This window comes from Pygoscelis adeliae, unplaced genomic scaffold, assembly GCF_000699105.1.
Source record: "Pygoscelis adeliae isolate BGI_AS28 unplaced genomic scaffold, ASM69910v1 Scaffold3, whole genome shotgun sequence".
In the NCBI taxonomy this organism is placed as follows: Eukaryota; Metazoa; Chordata; class Aves; order Sphenisciformes; family Spheniscidae; genus Pygoscelis; species Pygoscelis adeliae.
Genome location: NW_008824446.1, coordinates 1,610,604 through 1,625,982, shown reverse-complemented (window position 1 = coordinate 1,625,982; position 15,379 = coordinate 1,610,604). Strand labels below are relative to the sequence as shown.

Below are 15,379 nucleotides of genomic sequence, written 5' to 3'. Positions count from 1 at the left end.
AACAACCACAGTACCAGTAATTAATATTTTTTATCCCCAATCTCCAGAGGGGAAAATTGTGTCAGTGAAATATTAGCATGTCATAATGTAAAAATATGTTCTCAGAATTCACATGAGTGATTTTGTAACACACCATACTGTGCCTATTATTTTTTGTGCATTAGCGTATGATTGCTTATTAAAGGAAAGTATGGGTCTTTATAAAGACCCTTTCATCAACTTTCCTCTGTCACTATCCAGAGCTTTTCCTGTGTACAGTAACTATGTACAAGTTGGTTATTATAGTGGGTTTATTTTATATTACACTGGATCAGACAGTCAGTAAACTGTGTTTGATTTTTAGCAAATGAATGTGTCCCTCTGTGGCACAAGCTGTAGTTAAAGGCAAAATTTATGAAGTAGTAACAGTTCCTGCTAGCTGCAGTGTTGTTGCTAAAGTAAAGCATTGGCTGCTACTGAAATTAAATGGGATGTTTTTTGTTGGTTTTGGCTTCCGTTGAACAAGAGTGTTCTGTAAATGTTTATGGACTCTGTGCTCAGTAAATGTATTAGAATACATGGTGATGGATGCAACAGTGTTGGTTCAATGTAATTGTGAAATATGTGCTCAAACTATGCTGCTAGCACTTCACCATGTGAGACGTTACATGGCCAAACATGGGTACGTTGTAAATACCTAGAATTATATAAAGAGGTGTGTGTTGCTTTATTGTTATGTAGGATGTTTATTCTTAAAAAAAAAAAATCAAAACGACAAAAAGAAAAATGTGATCCTCATCAGAGTATCAGTTAGTACTTAATTATGTTTTGTTTTCAAATTATATTTTGTACCCTTAAAAAGTGTTGTGGGACTTTTACAGTGTAGAACAACCTTGTTATCTGTATTTCTGTCCTTTTAATGAACCTTTTACTGATCTATAATTGATTGTGGTCATGGTCATGGACTGGTGAAAAGACCTTTTTTTGTAAAAGTATGTTTTATTTATACATAATTACATACACATACATATATATAGATATGTATGTATGTATTATCAATATAGATGTATAAATGTACATCCCTAACTAAGCTTTTCAGAGACCCAGCACACTTTAATATTTTTGAATATGGAATTTTCCCACAAACTGGGTGTATCATTTTTGTCTCTCCCTTTTCATACATACCAGCCTCCCTATATATTCCAGATCCCCATAAATTATCAAGTAACATTCATTTTCTGTAAATATAATTTATGTTTGTAGATAAACACTTGGAAGAGTTCCCAGGATTTTTAAATGGGTATAGAACACCTAGTTACAGTTGTGCACTTTCTGTGGCTACTTAGCACAGAGTGAAGAGCTTTGCAAAGGACGGAAGGTCAAGCTAGAACATAAATGCAGGGGTTTCCTTTATAGAAAAATCCTGTTGAATTGAGGAAGGATGAAATCAAAAGAAGAGAAAATACTGTAAGGACCTGTAAAATATGATAGAGCATATTTTGCCATTAATTATATAATTCAATTGCTAATCATGCTTATCCTACTCAACTATGCATGTCAATTAGTAACTGCTACTAACTGTTGAAAGTTATTTTTATATGTGGATTTTTGTTCCTCATCCTTATTGTACCCACAGTGAGACTTGCACTGGGATATATGGACTTGAGGAGTCTAGATCCAGCGACAGTGATGCACTTCAAGGCAAAATCCTTAATTATACTTCCTGATCACCCTTTAGATATTGTTCCAGTTTTAGAGCTGAGTCTCATGAAAAGTCCCCATCTCTAATTTAATTATTCTGATCATTTTATCTCCCACATAGGGCTTTTCTCAGAAATCTGTGACATTGCCTCCTTGTCATATTTGATAGATGACCTGAACACGTTGAACTAATTTAGCTGATAAATCTTAATGCAAATGTAGCGAAGGATAGTCACATACCTGAAGGAATAAAAATGACACTGGGATGTGGTAAGTGTTTTAAATTTAAATGAGAAGTCATTACAACAATTAAAGAATCCCTTATCAATCTGGGAGATGCTGCTTTCTTGTAGAACGCCGTTGTTATGAAACTGGATACACAGTTTGAAACTGAATTGTATACCTGTGGACTTTTTTCACATTCGGGATTTTGCATAGAATTTTGTAAGATGCTTCTTTACTTGTGGTAGGAAACAGTGTTTCCAGATCACCCCTTCATAGTTTGGGATTCCCAAAATCTTCATACTGAAGGAGAATTTTTGGGTGTTTCTTTTTCAAAGTTACTCTGTAACTCTGTAACATACGTACTTCTGCCTTCTCTGGATTCTTTGCTCTAGGAAAACAAACAAACAGATGGAATGGCGTAACTTTCCTCTGAAATTAATTTTCTTTGCTTTCTATAGAGATAGAAATAATATGAAGGAATCATTTGGGCATAGTGAGAAACAAATACCTGTTTCCTCGGTTGTACATAACAATCAAGCTGGAGTTACTATTTGCTGTGACCTGTACATCTATGTGCCCCTCTGTTGGAAAGGACTCCGCCCAAAAAACTCCATACTGCTTACTCCTTTTTGATATTACAGAAGGGTTTTTTTAAAACAAACAAACAAACAAACAAACAAAAACAACCCCACATTCACTACTTTTATGAGCTATAGACCATTATAGGTCAGAACTTCCCTCTGAAAGGCTCCCACACGGTGTTTGCCTTGGGGACTCAAAGGGCTCCGTCAGCTCCTGAAATGCTCCTGCAGCCGCTGGGTAGTCAGTGGCTTCTCTGTTTTGAAATGCCCTTCCAAACCTGAACTCCAAAAGTGGATACTGTGTCTTTTCACTTAAATACTTGGCTTTCCTTCTACCAAATCAGAAAGAGGCCATTTATTTCTTATGTGGTCATCCCAAATCTCCATTGCTGCCTTTTGTACCCACTAAGAAGTTTTCTTCCACATACGATTGACAGCTGGGTGTCGTAAAACCTTAAACTTTGATCATTCCAATAAACTTCTTGTTTATGATTTTATTAATAGTTACCCCATATCTATATCTAGTTTAAAAAAAAAAAGAAAAAATTGATAACACTGTGTTGTAAAACTAGGAATAATCTATGACTATTAGTGGTTTCAGAAAGGGATGATGTTGCAATTGTTTTTTCCATCTTGGTAAATGTATTTCTTCAGATTTAATAGGCACTGCTGGGCTATGTATCAGATTAGGAACTTCAGTTTTCATTACGCTCAGTAAAACCACTGCCTTTTACTCAATACTTATGCCATTAGCTACTAAATGCCATTAGTTTCTTCATGTATCTGCTGATATATCAAGCAAGTCAGTCTTCCTCAAACAACTAGACATTTAAAATCCTTCAAAAGTTTTCTTCTCAACAAGTACTTCTTCAAACCCTGGTCACTGATGGCTCCTGTTTCAGTAGACCTCTGAAGTTTGGGGATTTTTACTGAATTCCTGGATTACAATACCAAGATATAAACGGGAATATCTTTTACTCCTTACGTGAGGCAGGCAACTAGACATAATGGAGGTCAGACAGTTGTTTTTACTGTATGCCATGCATAAAGTCTCCTTAGATGTGCAATTCATCAGGCAGCTATAGGAGGAAGAGTGGAGAGAGGGTGCGGTGGAGGATACCAGCTGCGGAGCGTGGCTGGATTCAGTTCTGTACCCCACCACTCTGCCTGGGTCCTGGTGACTTCTGAAATGCAGAAGACGTGAGAGTGTCTAAAGGACTCTTTGTTTTGTTAATTATAGGAGAAAAGAAGAGCCCAGGCAGGTAATGTTGGTAATTTATTGATGCACAGTATTCAACACTTGGTCCTAAAACCACTCTGTCATACTTTTAAACCTGTGGTTAACATGTAAAAAAAGGTTCTGTGGAAATCTGGAAATTTATTGTTTAGGTTACACATATGAAAATCAGAAACAAAAGCAAACACTTTCTCATATGAAAGTTGAATGATTTTTAAAGACAAATAATAATAAATCAGTGTTTTTGCTAGAAAGAGGTCATCAGGTGCTCTTATTTTGTCAGTTGATCCTTTTTTTAGGAAGAATTTTTCCTTCTGCTAAATTCTGAGTTGATTAATGTGATATTGTATGCGAGATGTGCTTACCTTTCCTGCAGTTGAGAAAATAGTATGGGGAGAAATACAAAGTAGCAAAGATGTGAAGAAACCTATTTTTCTGCTATTGTTAGGAGATTGCATGTTTAAAGTGGAACATGCCTCCCATTCAGGGGTGCTTGGAGCTGGAAGTTAGGCATATACCTATTGCTCTAGACCTTGTCATGCTTCCTCATTTTGGAAAGATATTTATTTGACCAAATCAGATATTCTTAGGAGGACCCACCTCCTTCAAGTCTGTGCAGAAGGCAGTATAATCAGGAAAGGCTGAGAGACAGAGAGGATAGGAGAAATGTGATAGGGAAAAGAAAATAGGAGTAGACAGAATAGAAACCCCCGTGTGATTGTGCTGTGACTGTGATTTTGCTGATTCAGTGTTGACGGCCAGCTGCTCTCACCATTGTTGTGGGTATCTGGTGATTAAGGTTCAGTGATGGAGAAAAAAAATCTGTTCAGTTAAGTCAGCCTTTTGCTAAGGAATTACAAAGTAGAATTTAGTCCACTTTTTAAGCCTCTATGTCCTTCTCTTTAAGAGCTCTAGAAGGAAGTGCTGGTGAGTGTATTGGAATATTCTTACTTATTTTCATCCACTACTTAGTCCCAAATCCAGCTCCAGTAGTCATTTCCATCCTTACTTTGTTTAGAAGTGTGGAACGTACCTCAGTCCCTGAGTTCCATTAAATGTCTTTCTTTGAACTGGATTAATCTTTCTGTCTTGTTTTTGCTTGGAGACTTGTTGTTATAAGTTATTATTACATTTTAATCTAATTCCCATACTGGAATTCAGTGTCAGCATAGGTTTGTAGGGCTCCAGTTAATACTAGAGAGTGCCTCTGAGACTGGGCAGCTGGGTTTGGGCTGCTGGTACCCGAGTCATTCATACAGCTTATTTGCACAGTCCTTTCCTCCAAAACAGGCCAAGGGTGGGCTGCAGAGCAGGTTACTTGCCTTTGAGGATCAGATGCAGTCTGCTGGCTTTCAGTTGTGCCCTTCCATGTCAAGATTATTCAAAACACATTTTTGGAAGGTGTTTGAGAATCTGGCTATATGGCCAGGAATTCAAATAAGAGCTATGGGAGACTGGCAGCACTCTTGTGGTGTATCCTCGTTATTATCCTCCATCCTTTCTTGTATCCTCATTACACTTTCGGAGGCATCCTGATAGAGTTACAGCAGAACCCACATTAAATTGACATAAACTCAATTCAGTTACTATCCATTTCTTCCCCTATCACACTTCTGTCTTTGAACACAATTTCAGGGGGAAAAAAAAATCAGATGCTGCAAAATAAACATGTATGCTGTATTGGCCTCACCCACCACCCACATCACATATCTGTATCTCTTTCTGAAAATGTTGCAGTGCATTATAAAAAAAATTGCTTTCTCGGCTTTTCCACTTCCCAATTAATTTCTCTTCTTACGTAATCCTGGCAGTCTTGGTCTTCTCAAAACACAATACAATTTATTTTCTGCGAAGTAATTTTCATGGAAATTATGAAATTCCATTTTTAAATTAAAAAGCAGGAGTTTGCCAGTATCTGTTGGTTGAGTTTCTGTAATTGAAATATCTAAGAAAACATACAAGATATTCTAATTACTATCCTGACATTTTGTATAATACAACAATGAATACTCTTCAGTTGTCATTCAGCTATTCCAATGATATAGAAATGTGTGAAGTAACTCAAACAGCTGTAAAAGAAAACAAGGTCTTCAAGGTTATCAAAACTGAAATCCTTTTATTTATTATTTTAAAACAGATGAATTTATAATGAAATTTAAAAGAGTCTTTCTTTATTTTATAATCAGAAAAAAGGCGCTGTTTAAATAACACCAAAACAATTGAAGCTAGCAAATGCGAAATAAAGCCAACACTCTCTTCTCTTCTTACAGTGGTATTAAAAAAAGAGAAAGCTGAAGCACATCATGGAACAGGGAGAAGCAACAGTTGAAACATGGTAAACAAGGTGGAGTAATATTCAGGGGGAAAAAAGGAGCAATAAGTAAACAATTGCAAATCAATTTGATCTTTTGAAAAATGTGTTCACTGAGTTTCTTGGGGAAAAATTCAGAGGAGTTGTAAGCTTTGGATTAGTAGCTTTAAATGGGAAAGCTGATGATCCCATTAGCTCTGGGTGCTCTAAAAAGAAGGAAGAAAAGAAAAGCCTATGCTGAATACTTCATTGTGCATGGGATCATTAAAAAGTAGAGATAAAAGGAAGAGCCAATGAAGGAGAAGAGAAGCCATGGGAGATGAGGCTAATTCCAATTTTATATATTAAAATACTTTTCACTAAAGGTAAAAAGGAAAGGTCTGATGCTACCCTATGGTACACAATACTCTCCAATATGCATTTTGTAAATGTAGGTACCTCACTGGAAATTTCCTTCCTGCATGATATGTGAAGATGTGCAATTATAGGAGATCAACCGTGAGCATTCATACTGGAGCAAAACCTTCTGAAATGCATGTATATTCATGTATATCTCATACAAGACTTCATATCCTGGATTTCGTACCTGACTCCTCTTATGGATAAAATACTATAAAATTAATTATTTAAATCTTCTGTTAGAAGCCTCAGTTTCTGACAGTGAGTTCTCACTTGTGTGGTTGGTAGATGTCTATGTCCTGGTCCAGTCCTGGACAACATGCTATCATAAAGCCCTTGCAGAGGCCCAAATTAAATTTTCAATCACGATTACGTAGTGTGATTATTCCGTCAGTGTGAGTTCACTTCAGTCACTGGACAAAGAATCCATGTTCCTTTCAAAGTACACATGGCTTATCTACAGTTCAACTTTCTGACATGGACAGGATGTGGTTGGATATGACAGGGTGTGGTCAACGGGTTTGATCATCATCCATGCAAACTTGCACATGCGTTGCTTGTTGCAGTCCTTTTGCCAGTATATCACGTTCCTACGGTTTAGATTTGCTCCAGCACACGCATCATACCACCAGCCTCCCCCAGGAACGCCATTGTGTTCCAGTTTAGCACAATTCTGAAAGTAATTGTCATTGTCTCTGTCCTTGGTGGTGAACTTCTGGTTGTCATGGAGATAAGCTTCTGTGTCCAGGGTCAGAGCATCAGTGGCGTTGCCTTTGTATAGACCAACCCTGATTCGGTATTGAGACTCTTCATCTTCAATAAGGAATGGCTCGTACTGTCCCCATTTGATTTCAGCATTTAGATTTACAAGTTTAACTCCAAGTATATATTGCACGGAGCTGCTAGTTAGCTGATGCATATATTCATTTCCTAACCAGTGGTTGTCATGAACAGAGCCAAATCCATGTTTGTAATCCTGCCAGGTCCTATCAAAGTCGACAGTACTATTGGCTGTAATGTGCTGGATTACTGTCCAGCCACCATCCTGCATGTTACAAGAGACAACAATTGGGTCCTCCTTTGGTTGGATAATGTAAAGACCGTCTCTGGAATTTCCTTTGGAGCGCTGAAAAATCTCAAAACAATCCCTTGGATACTCTGAGTAGGAAAAAAAAAAGTTTTAAAGTAAATGTCTGTTCAAATAGTAAATTTTAGATATTGAACTCTGTCCTTTAGAGTGAGTGAATGATTGCCTTCTGACTGGAAGCAGACTCTGACTTCATCCCAGCTGGTGGGCACCTACTCAGCTAAAGGGAGAAGATTTCAGGGCAGAACATGCAGGAAATGTTCAGAAATTCAACAAAGGGTTTGTTACCCTGTCATACAACAGAAGTGTGATTTTGCATTTATGACAGAAATATGGCTGAAAAGCCAAAAGTTATGTACAGACCATTCCTTTTCCTCCTGTGTTCTTCCAGTTTGAGTAGTCAGCAAGTTTGCAATTCCCTGTGCTAGGTGTTGGACCATTGTGTTTAATTGCTAGAGCTAGCCTTATCCTCAACAAATAAATCTAATTTTTCTTTAATCAATTTATACTTCAGGCATCTGTAACATCCTTGCATTAAATTCCAATAAGTATGCCGTGTGTTCATTGGTAAAAGGGAGATAATAAAGCACATTTCTTGCTAATACAAAACTTATAAACATCTGAGGATTTTCTTAGGAACAGTTCTTGTCACTCAAACTCCAGGCTAAATCTTACCTCTGATTTGCAGGTAGAACTACAGTGCTGTGCAGTGCTGAACACCAATATCAGGAAAATAGGTGAAAGGGCTTTTCCACTTTATTGCTTATCCAGTAGACTCAGAAGGTGATAAAAATGGCATATAAGGCTTGGGATGACCCCTCTCTATTGGGCTGAAATATATATACTGTGTTTTTTAAACGTAACTTGCTTATAAGGTAATTTCTTGCTTACAGTATAGTATCAAGCATCTCTGAGACCAAGACACAATGCTCTGCTTTGTAGAGAAGGATGTTATCCAATGTCTGTTCCGTTACTCAGAAACATGTTTATGAATTGAAATCACTCACTTCTCCATAGAGTTGAAAGGCATGTCATTATACTATAGAATATTTGTAATTTATGTTTAATAAAAACTTGACAATTTTAATATCTCTATGACAAAAATTCCTACAGACAACCTGTGATGTAAAATGACCATTCTTCAGACCTATGAAATCCTATATTCTGTCCTGACAATGACTGATAGGCATTTAGATATTGTATTTAGAACTTAATTTTTTCTTCTGGGAAACTGGGATAATTTAGGAAAAGTATGGTAAGATGTCCTACTTTTTTCCCCAAAATTTGCCAAAAAACAATTAAGGAAAAATATTTCCAAAGATAAAAATTTAAAATAAAAGTTCAGAAAAAACCTATTCTCTGCCCAAATCACTGACCAGAGAGCCCCTGCTGATCCTTTTATTGAACACATTGTTTTTCTTTTCCTGAACAGAACAGAGTCTGAAAAGAGTCAATCTCATTGTATGGTCTCATGACCAACACATCAAAAGTACACTGAACAGTTTGGTTAGTGTAAAAAAAAAAAAAAAGCCTCCAACTTTCTGGAAAGAGAAAGGGACCATGAGTGATTATTTTATCTACTACTGGTCCTGTAGGGAATTATATCATGCAGTCTTCTTCACAGAATTATTAGATTTCTTCTCTTCCAACTGGAAAGCATTGTAGGCTTCAATAACTGTCACTACTCTGTTAGAAACACTCATCTGGTTCCCAATCTAATTTCATTAACATCCATTGTCCATCTTTTTCTTTCTTGTGTCGTGTTGTCCTTTAGTTAAATAGTGCTTCTTCCTGGGTAATAAGCCCCCACGTACCACGAGGACAACTATGTTTTCAGTCAGCCTTTGTTTTGTTAGGGTAAATTCTGTTAGGATAAGTAAGTTCTTTTATTATTTAGTGTAAGATAAATCTTCTGTTCCTTAATTGTCTTAGTAGCTTTTCTGCACCTCTTCACTGCAAATTAATCAGCTAGAACGTGGGTAAAATTTGCACACGGTATTGCAGATGGCCTTATATATCCCAAGTCTTATTAAAAACATCTCTGTTGATATATTCTAGGATTGCATTTGTATTGCTGCGTTTCCTTTAATCTAGAGTTTGGTCTTTGGATCTTTATAATTGGTAAGGTCCTCATCTTGCAGTAAAACCTAGAATTTTGTACTTTATTTTTCATCCCAATGGTACTACTTAAGAACATCTGATTTTTTTTTTTTCTGCGTAATATTCTGATTCTTTGTATTGGCATTTCTCTACTTCATGTTATCATTAAATTTTATCAGCATATTCCTATTTTTGCGTCAGTGTACTTAATAAGAATACTGAAAAGATCACTTACAAGCAATTATTTCCAGTCTCCCCTTGACTTTATGGTTTACTTTTCTACCCAAGTCATTGTCATTTTCTTTTCAATCTCTACTGAATTTATAATGTAACCCTACCTTCTCTGATTTAGTATTGTATGAAGTATTGTATCATAGGCTTTGTAGAAGTCCATATGGACTAAACCTGTTAAATAGTATTAATTATAGTATCAGTATTGTGTTAAATATAGTTTTTTATATTTGATATTCAGAAGTTTATTGGTACTTCTAAGCCACTCAGGACAGATTTACAGGAGTATATAGGCTTTCCAAGGTCTTACTTTTATGCCTTTCATTGCCTAATAGAATCTACAGCCATGAATAGAATACTTTAAATCTCAATACTATCTGCATGACATTATTAAATATCCTGAAAGAGCAGAGCTGTGTATGTGACTCTGTACCCCAGCTGTTGGAACATTCACCTGGTAGACATAGCCTCACTCCAAACCTGATCCCATGATTTTATAGAATGATTATTTAAGTGATTTATATAGTGATGTCAAAGCCAACGATATATATAGTGACACTTGTATTTGCCCTTCTCAGTGGATGTTATTCATGCAAAATAGAACAACTTCTATAGACGGATAATGAGAAAATCATATAGGCTGATTGTTACAGGATTGACTTGGAAAGTGAATTTTATAAACACTCAAGTGCCGTCAGTCTGAGGAGGAAAATTAATCAATCCCACTACTCTCTATGTGTACATTTTATGTGGGATCTACTCTGGTAAAAGTATTAGAAAACCTACCAAGCTGGACCTTCCAAGCTAGATAGGCAGAGGGATGCCTCAGTTATAGGTACCAATGGGATTTAGGTACTGAGGTGTCAGATGTAATCTAGATATGATTGTCCTAAGCGTAAGTCTTCAAATGCCACAAAGTTAATTTCTCTTGAATTAGATGGCAGCTGAGCAAGGGTGTTAAAGATTCTGGATTTCGGGGCAGGCCATGTTCATATTGCAAAGTATTTTTGCAGGGCTAACTTTCAAATACGTTGGCTGAAAATGTTACAGCAAAGCAATAAAGTAAAACACGGCATGCATCCAAATCACTCACTCTCTTCATGAGTACCTTTTTCATTGATGTTACCCAGTCTGTCATAGCCTCTTTGGGGGAGAAGGTGGGCATTAGCCAAAACCACTGCCTCTTTGGTGCTCACTGACACAGTGCAATGAGAGAGCAGCAAAATAAATCCCACTGAGCTCATCAACAGCATCTTCCTTCCGAGTCAGTCCTCCTGCAGCAATACAAAACCACAGGCTGGAATTGAAAATGGAAAGATTTATGACTTTTAGTATGGAAGTCCCGAAGGAGAAAGGTATTGCAATACCTAGCTTCAATATAGTAAGCCTCCGCCAAAATTGGCTTCTCCCATCTTTCAAGGGCCTCTCCTTTTCCTCATGTCTCACACCCTATTTCTGACTGGTCATTCCTCTGACATGGAGCACTTCGACAAGCTGCGACACTTAGAACGTCTCTTACCTCTGTCACCTTGTGCCATGCTGGGTAATGAACCATAACGTAATTTTGTGTGTGACAAAAAGCCGTATGAAGTCATGTAATGACAAAAGAAAAAGTACATCTTATATTTATCAGAATTGAATTTTGCTTATTCCCCAAGTCCAAACTGTAGTGAAATAGAGGCACCAATGGTCGAACTGGCAGAAACAGTAACACTGGCTCTGCTGACTGTCTGTAGTTCAAACAGTACTCAAAGACATGGCTTTCCGAGTGCTGGGTATATTTCCGTGCACTGGAGAACTCACTTCAGCACATCTGGACTACGCTTTTTATGAATTTCCGTCTACAGCTTTAAATAATAGGTCACAGGTTTAAATCAGACCAAAAAAAAAAAAAGCTCAATAAATAAAGCAAAAAGAACTTTTCAGCCTCTTCAAAACTCACAAGGGTTCAATATATTGGATCAAAACAGTTTTGAGCCTCATTTTGTCCTCCTTTTGGGGTTACACTTCTAGTGTACACACAACATAGCAAGAAGGCTTAGGCTATTATTGGACTAAATCCTGGGGTCCTCGCTTAGGCAAATCCCAGCTTGACTGAAGAGGAATTTCTGTATCAATGACAGCTTAGACTGAATCAGGGTACCAGATGTTTCCCGTACTCTCAGAGGACACATTTACTTAGACTCTAGCCAAACTCTTTTAATTTTTTTTTTTTTTTTTTAAGGACTGAGCTCCCCACAGTGGCCTTGACGAAGGCAGAAGACAGATCTAGCAAGCAGCTCTTCGGTCAGAGCTGATTTCCTGCCAGCGTCAGCACAGAGTCTGCAGAGGCCAGTACCCTTCTCCATAGTGGCTTATGTTGCAACACAGCCCCATTCTTTATAAATCTAATGACTTAGCAGCAGATTCAGCAAACAGCTTTCCAGAGTGAAAAAATATTCAGCAATTTTAAAAAAAAAGTCCAAGATAAATAATTTTAATAAAGTTCAGGTTTGAGAGTTAATTTTTCTACCTACCATACAGAAAAGCAGCAAAACAGAATTTTCTACTCTACCTAAGACTATTCAGTAATAATTCTGATTTACTATTAACATACAATTTGCTATTTTATGCAAAGCTGGTCATTTGACATTGGGATGATAATAAACTGGAAAATTACCTTCCATGAAATTCGGCACGGGGTTTCCCTTAAAGCATTTAAGTTCTGCTGTGCCTGCATTTCCCACCGTCATGTATCCTTTTCCCTGAAAGCTTCTATTATTGTTGCTATTATTAATTATTATATTACAAATTACTTAAAATCAAAGCCTAACCTACAAGCATCACTAAATTCAGGAAATCTGTACTTGGATCTGGAGTTATTTTTTTAGCTGTTTTGTTTTTCTTTTAGATTTTTGAGTGAGTCAGTCTTTTTTCTTCCCTCATATTTACACATTGAAATGATTTACAGATCCATTTAATTCCAGAATAGAACTTGGTATTATAAATTATTAAGAAAGCAACTGAGAAAAGCAGCGCTAGGCAGGCATCTTACCTCTTTCAAGTGCAGCTTGGCAAGGAAAAATGCACGCAAATGCATGAGCTCATTCTCTACAGTTGTACTTTGCCTGCTACTTAAGTCCAGGTGAATAAATCAGCTCCAACACGCTATCTCAAATGCAGCAAAATTGCATCTTCATTATTTGACTCTGTGTGCTTACTCTGGTGGACTTTGCTCTGACATATTACACTTGCAAGTAAGTATGTATGAATTATAAAGTACAAAGTTCTTCCATAAGGATTAAAACAACATAGTAACTAAATTAAATTTCCTTGATTAATAAATAGACACAGTGAGGGAGAACCACAAGAAGGTTTCAGTTCAGAAAATTACTTATGCTGCTTAAATACACACAGGCAGATGCTCAAATTTACTATGTCATTTTGCATAGGTGAATTAACTAGATGCTATACTGCTAGTCACATTTAAAATTGCATAAAGACAACTTGATTTTTAAGTATTAGGAACAAACCAACCATAAACCTTGCTGTTTACTTCATGTACTTTACTTCATGTTTTAATGTGAAAGAATCAGAAGCAGTGTCTCAGAGCTATAAAAATGGAAAAAACAAAAGCAGAACAGGCTGGTCAACAGGTTTCTATTTTAGTTTATTTGGATTAACGAGAGTTAATTAACATTAATTCAGGTCAAAACTGTAAAGGATTAGATGGATTAATTGTTGCTATGTATCTGAAAGTTGTACTGTCTATCTGCTTGGCCTTTAGATGATGTCTAACCTAGCATTTACCCTTTTCAAGATGAGCCAACACTTAAGTTTTTGTGCTGCTTGATCCAGCCTGCAACCCACTTCGATCAGATTCCATCCCTGAAACAAGCCACAATTAAAATCGATGGAGCATTTACGTCTTGTGCAAGCTCTACTTGAGGATTTGTAATACGCATAATTTCTGTTCTTCAATAATTCATCCTCAATGAAAGCACAACATGGGAGGATTTTTATTTCATGCACAATTAAATAAATACACATAACATGTTTTAGGGAAGATTTGCTTGTAACATTTGAAACTCAGTGATATTTCTCTTCATTTTTAAAGTACAAGCAATGCTTTATTACACATGAGGATGGCCACAGGTAGTCAGAACAGTATCTTTTCCCTGATACTGGTCAGTAGTAGAGCTACAGGGAAAAGTTCAAGAACGCATTCTCTCCGCTTCTACCATTATGCAGCTCAGGGAATTTCTGATATCTGTATGTTTGACATACTTAATTTCTGATTAGTACCAAACTTTATAAACCTTGGCTAAGGCATGAAAATACTGTATTGTAGCTTATGAAATAATAAAAGTGCTTTGAACAGATACAGATCTTGCTGAAATAGTATGCTAAGAAAGGGCAGGAGAAGGTACCTTTCCACTCTGTCCATATTGATACACGCTAGGAAACACCATTGGCTTTAGTGGTATTTATTGATAGGTCTCATGTCACCCTGATATAAATTGGGGTACATCTTTGTTTTGTGCCTTCGATTCCTACATTTTCCATCACTGTTTATCTCCTCCCCTGCCTTTGCATTTTTCTTTACTTTCTTGCTGTTTGCTTCTTTTTGTTGATTTCCAAACTTTCATCTGAGCTGGCAGAGCAGAAGTGAAGTGGGAAGCGTTTAATTAGAAGAAAGAATAATGGGCAACAGCATTCATTCACTCGTGCTCAGAAAGGCATCTCTTTCTGTAGATGAAGACTTTGAAAAACAATGAAAATCATTACATACCTCTCTCTGCTCTTGATCAAGTATTTTGAGAAGAATTTTTCAGCCCTGAAAATTATATAATGATCTTAAGGTAGGACTACTTTACATTGGTATGGTTTGGTTTGGTCGTATACAGATTTCAAAATAATGCATTACTATAATGACTTATTGTTAGCCATGTTAGTTAAGATATTTAGTTTCTCAGCCCAATGACCACATATTCCTTTACCACAATATGCTGAAGTTTTAATCATCCCTCTGGTTCTGTTCAGCTTTAATTGGCAAGCATTCATTTGAATTTTTCCAATGCAGCCTCTCCTATGCGGAAAGTCTCTTTACAAGTTCTCTGTATTTTAACAACTCATGGCGCACCCTTGCAAAGGAAGAATTTGACTGAGATTGATCAACTTACTACTTCATCAAGCTCTGAAGTTGGTTGCAAAGACAACCTGGCTACTATATTGCAACTAATCAGACTCTCTGTGTAAGGGATATGAAAAATATCCATATCTAACCCATATAATGAAGCAGTCAGTTCTAGCAAGGGCAAAGTAGTGTTAATTTAACCTTAGTAGTCTGGATAATGACGTCAGTAAGTGCCATTAAATATCATAGAATTATAGAATCATAGAATCATTTAGGTTGGAAAAGACCTTTAAGATCATTGAGTCCAACCATTAACCTAGCACTGCCAAGGCCACCATAAACCAGGTCCCTAAGCGCCACATCTACACGTTTTTTAAATACCTCCAGGGATGGTGACTCCACCACTTCCCTG

At 36.8% G+C, this 15,379-nt stretch overlaps 1 protein-coding gene across 1 annotated transcript; it reads right to left on the bottom strand.

The window, feature by feature from the left end:
* Nucleotides 1-6,890: 6,890 nt before the first annotated feature.
* LOC103914374 (fibrinogen-like protein A) lies at nucleotides 6,891-12,583 on the bottom strand. Its single transcript, XM_009321004.1, has 2 exons — nucleotides 12,511-12,583; nucleotides 6,891-7,591 (listed from the first exon to the last, which is right to left on the bottom strand). Exons 1-2 carry the CDS (start codon nucleotides 12,581-12,583, stop codon nucleotides 6,891-6,893), a joined length of 774 nt encoding a protein of 257 aa, XP_009319279.1.
* Between the last annotated feature and the right edge of the window lie 2,796 nt (nucleotides 12,584-15,379).